This window comes from Salmo salar, chromosome ssa06, assembly GCF_905237065.1.
Source record: "Salmo salar chromosome ssa06, Ssal_v3.1, whole genome shotgun sequence".
NCBI classification, from domain to species: Eukaryota; Metazoa; Chordata; class Actinopteri; order Salmoniformes; family Salmonidae; genus Salmo; species Salmo salar.
In genome coordinates, this window is record NC_059447.1 from 92,197,143 (window position 1) to 92,212,057 (window position 14,915).

General features: G+C 46.1%; 1 protein-coding gene across 7 annotated transcripts in view; it reads right to left on the reverse strand.

Annotated features, from left to right (window-relative positions):
• The window catches only part of eya4 (EYA transcriptional coactivator and phosphatase 4), a 173,493-nt gene that overhangs the window by 79,507 nt on the left and 79,071 nt on the right, over positions 1–14,915 (reverse strand). For all 7 annotated transcript variants that reach the window (XM_045721193.1, XM_045721191.1, XM_045721192.1 and 4 more), the window contains one exon: positions 10,059–10,165. In XM_045721193.1, the coding sequence (XP_045577149.1) occupies positions 10,059–10,165 (107 nt within the window). The remainder of the gene's footprint in view (positions 1–10,058; positions 10,166–14,915) is intronic.

Genomic DNA, 14,915 nt, shown 5'->3' on the forward strand with positions numbered 1-14,915 from the left:
GGTCACCGAAAGGATAGTAAAACCAAACACACACACCATCTGCCAAGTGGTCAGTGGGAGAGAAGAGAAGTGCGTTACTTTCTGTTTATACACTTTATCCAGAGGTTTAGTCAAGTACTCAAACCTCTCTATGTATCTGTGTGTGAGAGCGAGAGACTGTTGACTGTGTGTGTGTACTAGGCCTTCGACTCTCAGTGGTTTACAGTACCGGCTAGTGAATGGTTTAAAGTACTGGCTAGTGAATGGTTTACAGTACTGAATGGTTTACAGTACTGGCTAGTGAATGGTTTACAGTACTGGCTAGTGAATGGTTTACAGTACTGGCTAGTGAATGGTTTACAGTACCGGCTAGTGAATGGTTTACAGTACTGGTTAGTGAATGGTTTACAGTACTAGCTAGTGAATGGTTTACAGTACTGGCTAGTGAATGGTTTACAGTACTGAATGGTTTACAGTACTGGCTAGTGAATGGTTTACAGTACCGGCTAGTGAATGGTTTACAGTACTGGCTAGTGAATGTTTTACAGTACTGGCTAGTGAATGGTTTACAGTACCGGCTAGTGAATGGTTTACAGTACCGGTTAGTGAATGGTTTACAGTACCGGCTAGTGAATGGTTTACAGTACTGGCTAGTGAATGGTTTACAGTACTGGCTAGTGAATGGTTTACAGTACTGGCTAGTGAATGGTTTACAGTACTGGCTAGTGAATGGTTTACAGTACTGGCCAGTGAATGGTTTACAGTACCGGCTAGTGAATGGTTTACAGTACCGGCTAGTGAATGGTTTACAGTACTGACTAGTGAATGGTTTACAGTACCGGCTAGTGAATGGTTTACAGTACCGGCTAGTGAATGGGTTACAGTACCGGCTAGTGAATGTTTTACAGTACTGGCTAGTGAATGTTTTACAGTACTGGCTAGTGAATGGTTTACAGTACTGGCTAGTGAATGGTTTACAGTACCGGCTAGTGAATGGTTTAGAGTACCGGCTAGTGAATGGTTTACAGTACTAGCTAGTGAATGGTTTACAGTACTGGCTAGTGAATGGTTTACAGTACCGGCTAGTGAATGGTTTACAGTACTGGCTAGTGAATGTTTTACAGTACTGGTTAGTGAATGGTTTACAGTACTGGCTAGTGAATGTTTTACAGTACTGTTTAGGGAATGGTTTACAGTACCGACTAGTGAATGGTTTACAGTACTGGCTAGTGAATGGTTTACAGTACCGGCTAGTGAATGGGTTACAGTACCGGCTAGTGAATGGGTTACAGTATTGACTAGTGAATTGTTTTAAGTACTGGCTAGTGAATGGTTTACAGTACTGGCTAGTGAATGGTTTACAGTACCGGCTAGTGAATGGTTTACAGTACTGGCTAGTGAATGGTTTACAGTACCGGCTAGTGAATGGTTTACAGTACCGGCTAGTGAATGGTTTACAGTACTGGCTAGTGAATGGTTTACAGTACTGGCTAGTGAATGGTTTACAGTACCGGCTAGTGAATGGGTTACAGTACTGACAAGTGAATTGTTTACAGTACTGGCTAGTGAATGGTTTACAGTACTGGCTAGTGAATGGTTTATAGTACTGACTAGTGAATGGTTTACAGTACCGGCTAGTGAATGGTTTACAGTACCGGCTAGTGAATGGTTTACAGTACTGGCTAGTGAATGGTTTACAGTACTGGCTAGTGAATGGTTTACTGTACTGGTTAGTGAATGGTTTACAGTACAGGTTAGTGAATGGTTTACAGTACCGGCTAGTGAATGGTTTACAGTACTGGTTAGTGAATGGTTTACAGTACTGGCTAGTGAATGGTTTACAGTACTGGCTAGTGAATGGTTTACAGTACTGGTTAGTGAATGGTTTACAGTACTGGTTAGTGAATGGTTTACAGTACCGGCTAGTGAATGGTTTATAGTACTGACTAGTGAATGGTTTACAATACCGGCTAGTGAATGGTTTACAGTACTGACTAGTGAATGGTTTACAGTACTGACTAGTGAATGGTTTATAGTACTGACTAGTGAATGGTTTACAATACCGGCTAGTGAATGGTTTACAGTACTGACTAGTGAATGGTTTACAGTACTGGCCAGTGAATGGTTTACAGTACCGGCTAGTGAATGGTTTACAGTACCGGCTAGTGAATGGGTTACAGTACTGACAAGTGAATTGTTTACAGTACTGGCTAGTGAATGGTTTACAGTACCGGCTAGTGAATGGTTTACAGTACCGGCTAGTGAATGGTTTACAGTACCGGCTAGTGAATGGTTTACAGTACTGACTAGTGAATGGTTTACAGTACTGACTAGTGAATGGTTTACAGTACCGGCTAGTGAATGGTTTACAGTACCGGCTAGTGATTGGTTTACAGTACCGACTAGTGTACTGTTTACAGTACTGGCTAGTGAATGGTTTACAGTACCGGCTAGTGAATGGTTTACAGTACCGGTTAGTGAATGGTTTACAGTACTGACTAGTGAATGGTTTACAATACCGGCTAGTGAATGGTTTACAGTACTGGCTAGTGAATGGTTTACAGTACTGACTAGTGAATGGTTTATAGTACTGACTAGTGAATGGTTTACAATACCGGCTAGTGAATGGTTTACAGTACTGACTAGTGAATGGTTTACAGTACTGGCTAGTGAATGGTTTACAGTACTGGCTAGTGAATGGTTTACAGTACTGGCTAGTGAATGGTTTACAGTACCGGCTAGTGAATGGTTTACAGTACCGGCTAGTGAATGGTTTACAGTACCGGCTAGTGAATGGTTTACAGTACTGGTTAGTGAACGGTTTACAGTACCGGCTAGTGAATGGTTTACAGTACCGGCTAGTGAATGGTTTACAGTACCGGCTAGTGAATGTTTTACAGTACTGGCTAGTGAATGGTTTACAGTACCGGCTAGTGAATGTTTTACAGTACTGGCTAGTGAATGGGTTACAGTACTGGCTAGTGAATGGGTTACAGTACTGGCTAGTGAATGGTTTACAGTACTGGCTAGTGAATGGTTTACAGTACTGGCTAGTGAATCGTTTACAGTACTGGTTAGTGAATGGTTTACAGTACTTGTTAGTGAATGGTTTACAGTACCGGCTAGTGAATGGTTAGTGAATGGTTTACAGTACTGGTTAGTGAATGGTTTACAGTACCGGCTAGTGAATGGTTTATAGTACTGACTAGTGAATGGTTTACAATACCGGCTAGTGAATGGTTTACAGTACTGACTAGTGAATGGTTTACAGTACTGGCTAGTGAATGGTTTACAGTACTGACTAGTGAATTTTATAGTACCGACTAGTGAATGGTTTACAATACCGGCTAGTGAATGGGTTACAGTACTGACAAGTGAATTGTTTACAGTACTGGCTAGTGAATGGTTTACAGTACCGGCTAGTGAATGGTTTACAGTACCGGCTAGTGAATGGTTTACAGTACCGGCTAGTGAATGGTTTACAGTACCGACTAGTGAATGGTTTACAGTACCGGCTAGTGAATGGTTTACAGTACTGGCTAGTGAACGGTTTACAGTACCGGCTAGTGAATGGTTTACAGTACCGACTAGTGAATGGTTTACACTACCGGCTAGTGAATGTTTTACAGTACCGGCTAGTGAATGGTTTACAGTACCGGCTAGTGAATGTTTTACAGTACTGGCTAGTGAATGGTTTACAGTACTGGCTAGTGAATGGTTTACAGTACCGGCTAGTGAATGGTTTACAGTACTGGCTAGTGAATGGTTTACAGTACTGGCTAGTGAATGGTTTACAGTACTGGCTAGTGAATGCTTTACAGTACCGGCTAGTGAATGGTTTACAGTACCGCGGACTGGTAGTGAATGGTTTACAGTACCGGCTAGTGAACGGTTTACAGTACCGGCTAGTGAATGGTTTACAGTACCGGCTAGTGAATGGTTTACAGTACCGGCTAGTGAATGGTTTACAGTACTGACTAGTGAATGGTTTACAGTACCGGCTAGTGAATGGTTTACAGTACCGGCTAGTGAATGGTTTACAGTACCGGCTAGTGAATGGTTTACAGTACCGGCTAGTGAATGGTTTACAGTACCGACTAGTGTACTGTTTACAGTACTGGCTAGTGAATGGTTTACAGTACCGGCTAGTGAATGGTTTACAGTACCGGTTAGTGAATGGTTTACAGTACTGACTAGTGAATGGTTTACAATACCGGCTAGTGAATGGTTTACAGTACTGGCTAGTGAATGGTTTACAGTACTGACTAGTGAATGGTTTATAGTACTGACTAGTGAATGGTTTACAATACCGGCTAGTGAATGGTTTACAGTACTGACTAGTGAATGGTTTACAGTACTGGCTAGTGAATGGTTTACAGTACTGGCTAGTGAATGGTTTACAGTACTGGCTAGTGAATGGTTTACAGTACCGGCTAGTGAATGGTTTACAGTACCGGCTAGTGAATGGTTTACAGTACCGGCTAGTGAATGGTTTACAGTACTGGCTAGTGAACGGTTACCAGTACCGGCTAGTGAATGGTTTACAGTACCGGCTAGTGAATGGTTTACAGTACCGGCTAGTGAATGTTTTACAGTACTGGCTAGTGAATGGTTTACAGTACCGGCTAGTGAATGTTTTACAGTACTGGCTAGTGAATGGGTTACAGTACTGGCTAGTGAATGGTTTACAGTACTGGCTAGTGAATGGGTTACAGTACTGGCTAGTGAATGGTTTACAGTACTGGCTAGTGAATCGTTTACAGTACTGGTTAGTGAATGGTTTACAGTACTTGTTAGTGAATGGTTTACAGTACCGGCTAGTGAATGGTTAGTGAATGGTTTACAGTACTGGTTAGTGAATGGTGTACAGTACCGGCTAGTGAATGGTTTATAGTACTGACTAGTGAATGGTTTACAATACCGGCTAGTGAATGGTTTACAGTACTGACTAGTGAATGGTTTACAGTACTGGCTAGTGAATGGTTTACAGTACTGACTAGTGAATGGTTTATAGTACTGACTAGTGAATGGTTTACAATACCGGCTAGTGAATGGTTTACAGTACTGACTAGTGAATGGTTTACAGTACTGGCTAGTGAATGGTTTACAGTACTGGCTAGTGAATGGTTTACAGTACCGGCTAGTGAATGGTTTACAGTACCGGCTAGTGAATGGTTTACAGTACCGGCTAGTGAATGGTTTACAGTACCGGCTAGTGAATGTTTTACAGTACTGGCTAGTGAACGGTTTACAGTACCGGCTAGTGAATGTTTTACAGTACCGGCTAGTGAATGGGTTACAGTACTGGCTAGTGAATGGTTTACAGTACTGGCTAGTGAATGGTTTACAGTACCGGCTAGTGAATGTTTTACAGTACTGGCTAGTGAATGGTTTACAGTACTGGCTAGTGAATGGTTTACAGTACTGTTTAGGGAATGGTTTACAGTACCGGCTAGTGAATGGTTTACAGTACTGGTTAGTGAATGGTTTACAGTACTTGCTAGTGAATGGTTTACAGTACTGGCTAGTGAATGGTTTACAGTACTGGTTAGTGAATGGTTTACAGTACTGGTTAGTGAATGGTTTACAGTACCGGCTAGTGAATGGTTTATAGTACTGACTAGTGAATGGTTTACAATACCGGCTAGTGAATGGTTTACAGTACCGACTAGTGAATGGTTTACAGTACTGGCTAGTGAATGGTTTACAGTACCGGCTAGTGAATGGTTTACAGTACCGGCAAGTGAATGGGTTACAGTACTGACAAGTGAATTGTTTACAGTACTGGCTAGTGAATGGTTTACAGTACCGGCTAGTGAATGGTTTACAGTACCGGCTAGTGAATGGTTTACAGTACCGGCTAGTGAATGGTTTACAGTACCGACTAGTGAATGGTTTACAGTACTGACTAGTGAATGGTTTATAGTACTGACTAGTGAATGGTTTACAATACCGGCTAGTGAATGGTTTACAGTACTGACTAGTGAATGGTTTACAGTACTGTCTAGTGAATGGTTTACAGTACCGGCTAGTGAATGGTTTACAGTACCGGCTAGTGATTGGTTTACAGTACCGGCTAGTGAATGGTTTACAGTACCGGCTAGTGATTGGTTTACAGTACCGACTAGTGTACTGTTTACAGTACTGGCTAGTGAATGGTTTACAGTACCGGCTAGTGAATGGTTTACAGTACTGTCTAGTGAATGGTTTACAGTACTGACTAGTGAATGGTTTACAATACCGGCTAGTGAATGGTTTACAGTACTGGCTAGTGAATGGTTTACAGAACTGACTAGTGAATGGTTTATAGTACTGACTAGTGAATGGTTTACAATACCGGCTAGTGAATGGTTTACAGTACTGACTAGTGAATGGTTTACAGTACTGGCTAGTGAATGGTTTACAGTACTGGCTAGTGAATGGTTTACAGTACTGGCTAGTGAATGGTTTACAGTACCGGCTAGTGAATGGTTTACAGTACCGGCTAGTGAATGGTTTACAGTACCGGCTAGTGAATGGTTTACAGTACTGGTTAGTGAACGGTTTACAGTACCGGCTAGTGAATGGTTTACAGTACCGGCTAGTGAATGGTTTACAGTACCGGCTAGTGAATGTTTTACAGTACTGGCTAGTGAATGGTTTACAGTACCGGCTAGTGAATGGTTTACAGTACCGACTAGTGAATTTTTTACAGTACCGGCTAGTGAATGTTTTACAGTACCGACTAGTGAATGGTTTACAGTACCGGCTAGTGAATGGTTTACAGTACCGGCTAGTGAATCGTTTACAGTACCGGCTACTGAATGGTTTACAGTACTTGCTAGTGAATGGTTTACAGTACCGGCTAGTGAATGGTTGTGTTTTACAGTACTGGCTAGTGAATGGTGTACAGTACCGGCTAGTGAATGGTTTACAGTACCGACTAGTGAATGGTTTACAATACCGGCTAGTGAATGGTTTACAGTACTGGCTAGTGAACGGTTTACAGTACCGGCTAGTGAATGGTTTACAGTACCGGCTAGTGAATGGTTTACAGTACTGGCTAGTGAATGGTTTACAGTACCGGCTAGTGAATGTTTTACAGTACTGGCTAGTGAATGGTTTACAGTACCGGCTAGTGAATGTTTTACAGTACTGGCTAGTGAATGGTTTACAGTACTGGCTAGTGAATGGTTTACAGTACCGGCTAGTGAATGTTTTACAGTACCGGCTAGTGAATGGTTTACAGTACCGGCTAGTGAATGTTTTACAGTACTGGCTAGTGAACGGTTTACAGTACCGGCTAGTGAATGGTTTACAGTACCGGCTAGTGAATGGTTTACAGTACCGGCTAGTGAATGTTTTACAGTACTGGCTAGTGAATGGTTTACAGTACTGGCTAGTGAATGGTTTACAGTACTGGCTAGTGAATGGTTTACAGTACCGGCTAGTGAATGGTTTACAGTACTGGCTAGTGAATGGTTTACAGTACTTGCTAGTGAATGGTTTACAGTACTGGCTAGTGAATGGTTTACAGTACCTATATGGTTAGTGAATGGTTTACAGTACTGGTTAGTGAATGGTTTACAGTACCGGCTAGTGAATGGTTTATAGTACTGACTAGTGAATGGTTTACAATACCGGCTAGTGAATGGTTTACAGTACCGACTAGTGAATGGTTTACAGTACTGGCTAGTGAATGGTTTACAGTACCGGCTAGTGAATGGTTTACAGTACCGGCTAGTGAATGGGTTACAGTACTGACAAGTGAATTGTTTACAGTACTGGCTAGTGAATGGTTTACAGTACCGGCTAGTGAATGGTTTACAGTACCGGCTAGTGAATGGTTTACATTACCGGCTAGTGAATGGTTTACAGTACCGACTAGTGAATGGTTTACAGTACTGACTAGTGAATGGTTTATAGTACTGACTAGTGAATGGTTTACAGTACCGGCTAGTGAATGGTTTACAGTACTGACTAGTGAATGGTTTACAGTACTGGCTAGTGAATGGTTTACAGTACCGGCTAGTGAATGGTTTACAGTACCGGCTAGTGAATGGTTTACAGTACTGACTAGTGAATGGTTTACAGTACTGACTAGTGAATGGTTTACAATACCGGCTAGTGAATGGTTTACAGTACTGACTAGTGAATGGTTTACAGTACTGGCTAGTGAATGGTTTACAGTACTGGCTAGTGAATGGTTTACAGTACCGGCTAGTGAATGGTTTACAGTACCGGCTAGTGAATGGTTTACAGTACCGACTAGTGAACTGTTTACAGTACTGGCTAGTGAATGGTTTACAGTACCGGCTAGTGAATGGTTTACAGTACCGGTTAGTGAATGGTTTACAGTACTGACTAGTGAATGGTTTACAATACCGGCTAGTGAATGGTTTACAGTACTGGCTAGTGAATGGTTTACAGTACTGACTAGTGAATGGTTTATAGTACTGACTAGTGAATGGTTTACAATACCGGCTAGTGAATGGTTTACAGTACTGACTAGTGAATGGTTTACAGTACTGGCTAGTGAATGGTTTACAGTACTGGCTAGTGAATGGTTTACAGTACTGGCTAGTGAATGGTTTACAGTACCGGCTAGTGAATGGTTTACAGTACCGGCTAGTGAATGGTTTACAGTACCCGCTAGTGAATGGTTTACAGTACTGGTTAGTGAACGGTTTACAGTACCGGCTAGTGAATTGTTTACAGTACCGGCTCGTGAATGGTTTACAGTACCGGCTAGTGAATGTTTTACAGTACTGGCTAGTGAATGGTTTACAGTACCGGCTAGTGAATGTTTTACAGTACTGGCTAGTGAATGGTTTACAGTACCGGCTAGTGAATGTTTTACAGTACTGGCTAGTGAATGGGTTACAGTACTGGCTAGTGAATGGTTTACAGTACCGGCTAGTGAATGTTTTACAGTACTGGCTAGTGAATGGGTTACAGTACTGGCTAGTGAATGGGTTACAGTACTGGCTAGTGAATGGCTTACAGTACTGGCTAGTGAATGGTTTACAGTACTGGCTAGTGAATGGTTTACAGTACTGGTTAGTGAATGGTTTACAGTACTGGTTAGTGAATGGTTTACAGTACCGGCTAGTGAATGGTTTACAGTACTGGTTAGTGAATGGTTTACAATACTTGCTAGTGAATGGTTTACAGTACTGGCTAGTGAATGGTTTACAGTACTGGTTAGTGAATGGTTTACAGTACTGGTTAGTGAATGGTTTACAGTACCGGCTAGTGAATGGTTTATAGTACCGGCTAGTGAATGGTTTACAGTACCGGCTAGTGAATGGTTTACAGTACCGGCTAGTGAATTTTTTACAGTACCGGCTAGTGAATGTTTTACAGTACCGACTAGTGAATGGTTTACAGTACCGGCTAGTGAATGGTTTACAGTACCGACTAGTGAATGGTTTACAGTACCGGCTACTGAATCGTTTACAGTACTGGCTAGTGAATGGTTTACAGTACCGACTAGTGAATGGTTTACAGTACTGGCTAGTGAATGGTTTACAGTACTGGCTCTCTCTTTCATCTCTTTCTTTCTTTCTTCCTCCCCCATCTCTCCCTCCCCATCTCTCCCTCCCTCCACCCCTCCCTCCCCATCTCTCCCTCCCTCCACCCCTCCCTCCCTCCACCCCCTCCCTCCCCATCTCTCCCTCCCTCCACCCCTCCCTCCCCCATCTCTCCCTCCCCATCTCTCCCTCCACCCCTCCCTCCCTCCCTCCCTCCACCCCTCCCTCCCCGTCTCTCCCTCCCCATCTCTCTCTCCACCTCCCTTCCTCCCTCCCTCCACCCCTCCCTCCCCCCATCTCTCCCTCCCTCCACCATCTCTCCCTCCCTCCCTCCCTCCCTCCCTCCCTCCCTCCCTCCCTCCCTCCCTCCCTCCCTCCCTCCTCCCTCCCTCCCTCCCTCCCTCCCTCCCTCCCTCCCCATCTCTCCCTCCCTCCACCCCTCCCTCCCCCATCTCTCCCTCCCTCCAGCCTCCCTCCCCATCTCTCCCTCCCTCCTCCCTCCCCCATCTCTCCCTCCCTCCACCCCTCCCTCCCCCATCTCTCCCTCCCTCCAGCCCTCCCTCTCACCTCCAGTTCCGTTGGTAGTGACAGAGGAACCTGTCAGCTTGGAGCCTGATGAGTCTCCGCCCACCACACTGTTATGAGGACTGGCTAGGTCTTGCATCTCCATAGGCCTGACACACACACACACACACACACACACACACACACACACACACACACACACACACACACACACACACACACACACACGAAAAGAGAGAGAAAGGGAGTACAGGCCATGTTATATATTTAGTCTGAAACCAAAATACAGAACACACACAGACACAGACACACAGACACAGACACACAGACACACACAGACAGACACACTAACACACAGAGACACACTAACACACACACAGACACACACAGACACACACACAGACACACAAACACAACACACAGACACACACAGACAGACACACAAACACACACACAGACACACACAGACACACACTAACACACACAGGGGGGACAGGTGAGGGGGGACAGGTGGAGGGGGACAGGCAAGGGGGGACAGGTGAGGGGGGACAGGTGGGGGGGACAGGTAGAGGGGGGACAGGCAAGGGGGGACAAGTGAGGGGGGACAGGTAGAGGGGGACAGGAGGGGGGACAGGTGGGGGGGACAGGTGGAGGGGGACAGGCAGGGGGGGACAAGTGAGGGGGGACAGGTAGAGGGGGACAGGAGGGGGGACAGGTGAGGGGGGGACAGGTGGGGGGGACAGGAGGGGGACAGGTGAGGGGGACAGGAGGGGGGACAGGAGGGGGGACAGGTGGGGGGGGACAGGTGGGGGGGCAGGTGACGGGGGGACAGGTGAGGGGGGACAGGAGGGGGGACAGGAGGGGGACAGGAGGGGGACAGGTGAGGGGGGACAGGAAGGGGGGACAGGTAAGGGGGACACGAGGGGGGGACAGGTCAGGGGGGACACGAGGGGGGACAGGTGGGGGGGACAGGTAAGGGGGGACACGTGAGAGGGGGACAGGTGAGGGGGGACAGGTGTGGGGGGACAGGTGAGGGGGGCAGGTGAGGGGGGACAGGCAAGGGGGGACAAGTGAGGGGGGACAGGTGGAGGGGGACTGGTGAGGGGGACAGGTGAGGGGGGACAGGTGGGGGGGACAGATGAGAGGGGACAGGAGGGGGGGGACAGGTGAGGGGGGACAGGAGGGGGGGGACAGGTGTTCTCAACAACAGAACACATACATACGTACTGCTCTGTTTCAGCTGTTATGGTCAGTCTAGCTGTATGGAGGAGGAGGTACTGCTCTGTTTCAGCTGTTATGGTCAGTCTAGCTGTATGGAGGAGGAGGTACTGCTCTGTTTCAGCTGTTATGGTCAGTCTAGCTGTATGGAGGAGGAGGTACTGCTCTGTTTCAGCTGTTATGGTCAGTCTAGCTGTATGGAGGAGGAGGTACTGCTCTGTTTCAGCTGTTATGGTCAGTCTAGCTGTATGGAGGAGGAGGTACTGCTCTGTTTCAGCTGTTATGGTCAGTCTAGCTGTATGGAGGAGGAGGTACTGCTCTGTTTCAGCTGTTATGGTCAGTCTAGCTGTATGGAGGAGAAGGTACTGCTCTGTTTGTGTGTGTGTGCGTGTGTGCATGCGTGTGTGCGTGCGTGCGTGTGTGCAGGTCTGTCGTGTCCAGATAGAAGTAGAGGAATCCTCAACTAGATGTGAATGTGTGTATCGGTTTGGCGTGAAGCCATGACAATGAGGGATGCTGCAGGATGATAGCATTTTCACACATGGCTGAAACCCTCTGACAGACAGGAATGACTACAAGCTTTCAACAAGGGGGGTAGATAAAAGGAAGAGGGGAATGGAAAGAGGGAGAGAGAGGGGGACAAGGGGATGGAGAGAGAGGGAGACAGAGAGAGAGAGAGGGGGAGAGAGAGGGGGAGAAAGGGTTGGAGAGAGAGGGGGAGAGAGAGAGAGATGGAGAGAGAGGGGAGAGGGGGCTGGAGAGATAGGGAGACAGAGCGAGAAGGTGAGAGAGAGAGGGGGAGGGGGATGGAGAAAGAGGGAGAGAGAGAGGGAGAGAGAGGGGGAGAGGGAGTTAGAGAGAGAGGGGGAGAAGGGGGGAGAGGGGGATGGAGAGAGAGGGAGACAGAGAGAGAAGGTGAGAGAGAGAGGGGAGGGGGATGGAGAAAGAGGGAGAGTGAGAGAGGGAGAGAGAGGGGGGTTGGAGAGGGGGTTGGAGAGAGAGGGGAGAAGGGGGAGAGGGGGATGGAGAGAGAGGGAGACAGAGAGAGAGAGAGAAGGAGAGAGAGGGGGAGAGGTGGCTGGAGAGACAGGGAGACAGAGAGAGAGAGGGGAGAGAGTGAGGGGAGAGGGGGTGGAAAGAGAGGGAGACAGAGAGAGAGAGGGGGAGGGGGATGGAGAGAGAGGGAGAGCGAGAGAGGGAGAGAGAGAGGGGGTTGGAGTGAGCGGGGGTGAAGGAGGGAGAGGGGGATGAGAGAGAGTGGGAGAGGGGGGTGGAGAGAGAGAGAGAGAGAGAGAGAGAGAAAGAGAGAAAGGGGGTTGGAGAGAGAGGGGGAAGGAGATATCTCTAATAGAGACTCTCTCTCCTCTCTAATAGAGACTCTCTCTCCTCTCTAATAGAGACTCTCTCTCCTCTCTAATAGAGACTCTCTCTCCTCTCTAATAGAGACTCTCTCTCTCGCCTCTCTAGTAGAGACTCTCTCTCTCCTCTCTAATAGAGACTCTATCGCCTCTCTAATAGAGACTCTCTCTCTCCTCTCTAATAGAGACTCTCTCTCCTCTCTAATAGAGACTCTCTCTCTCGCCTCTCTAGTAGAGACTCTCTCTCTCCTCTCTAATAGAGACTCTCTCTCCTCTCTAATAGAGACTCTCTCTCTCGCCTCTCTAATAGAGACTCTATCGCCTCTCTAATAGAGACTCTCTCTCTCCTCTCTAATAGAGACTCTCTCTCCTCTCTAATAGAGACTCTCTCCTCTCTAATAGAGACTCTCTCTCTCCTCTCTAATAGAGACTCTCTCTCTCCTCTCTAATAGAGACTCTCTCTCCTCTCTAATAGAGACTCTCTCTCCTCTCTAATAGAGACTCTCTCTCCTCTCTAATAGAGACTCTCTCTCCTCTCTAATAGAGACTCTATCGCCTCTCTAATAGAGACTCTCTCTCTCCTCTCTAATAGAGACTCTCTCTCCTCTCTAATAGAGACTCTCTCTCCTCTCTAATAGAGACTCTCTCTCCTCTCTAATAGAGACTCTCTCTCCTCTCTAATAGAGACTCTCTCTCTCCTCTCTAATAGAGACTCTCTCGCCTCTCTAATAGAGACTCTCTCTCTCCTCTCTAATAGAGACTCTCTCTCCTCTCTAATAGAGACTCTCTCCTCTCTAATAGAGACTCTCTCACCTCTCTAATAGAGACTCTCTCTCTCCTCTCTAATAGAGACTCTCTCTCCTCTCTAATAGAGACTCTCTCTCTCCTCTCTAATAGAGACTCTCTCTCTCCTCTCTAATAGAGACTCTCTCTCCTCTCTAATAGAGACTCTATCGCCTCTCTAATAGAGACTCTCTCTCTCCTCTCTAATAGAGACTCTCTCTCCTCTCTAATAGAGACTCTCTCTCCTCTCTAATAGAGACTCTCTCTCCCTCTCTAATAGAGACTCTCTCTCCTCTCTAGTAGAGACTCTCTCCTCTCTAATAGAGACTCTCTCTCCTCTCTAATAGAGACTCTCTCTCCTCTCTAATAGAGACTCTCTCTCCTCTCTAATAGAGACTCTCTCTCTCCTCTCTAATAGAGACTCTCTCTCTCCTCTCTAATAGAGACTCTCTCTCCTCTCTAATAGAGACTCTCTCTCCCTCTCTAATAGAGACTCTCTCTCCTCTCTAATAGAGACTCTCTCTCCTCTCTAATAGAGACTCTCTCTCCCTCTCTAATAGAGACTCTCTCTCTCCTCTCTAATAGAGACTCTCTCTCCTCTCTAATAGAGACTCTCTCTCCTCTCTAATAGAGACTCTCTCTCCTCTCTAATAGAGACTCTCTCTCTCCTCTCTAATAGAGACTCTCTCTCCTCTCTAATAGAGACTCTCTCTCCTCTCTAATAGAGACTCTCTCTCTCTCCTCTCTAATAGAGACTCTCTCTCCTCTCTAATAGAGACTCTCTCTCTCCTCTCTAATAGAGACTCTCTCTCTCCTCTCTAATAGAGACTCTCTCTCCTCTCTAATAGAGACTCTCTCTCTCCTCTCTAATAGAGACTCTATCGCCTCTCTAATAGAGACTCTCTCTCCTCTCTAATAGAGACTCTCTCTCCTCTCTAATAGAGACTCTCTCTCTCCTCTCTAATAGAGACTCTCTCTCTCCTCTCTAATAGAGACTCTCTCTCTCCTCTCTAATAGAGACTCTCTCTCTCCTCTCTTATTCCTTTCTTTTTTCCATTCAGCAGGAAATGATTATCTCTAAAGCCTTTCTCTCACTTTCTTGGCTGATTCCTCCCTGTATCTTTTTCTCTTTAGGAGGTGAAGAAGAAGAAAGAGAAAAACGTTCTTTTTTTTTTTACATCACTCCTCTTTCAGAACAATACTACAATTTATCTGTAGCAGAGCGACGCTCAAACATTATTACTTTTCTTTCAACGCCATGAAATGAAAGAGACAGCGAGAGGGAGATAAAACGAGTGGTGGGGGAGACAGAGAGAGAGAGAGAGAGACTGGCCCTGTCCTCCAGCGTAGCTCTGGGTCTGGGAACATGTTGATGACCTCACCGTGTGTAACATCATATCTCAGAGCCATGACCAGACAGCCAGGCATGCTGATACACACACACACACACACACACACACACACACACACACACACACACACACACACACACACACACACACACACACACACACACACACACACACACACACACACACAC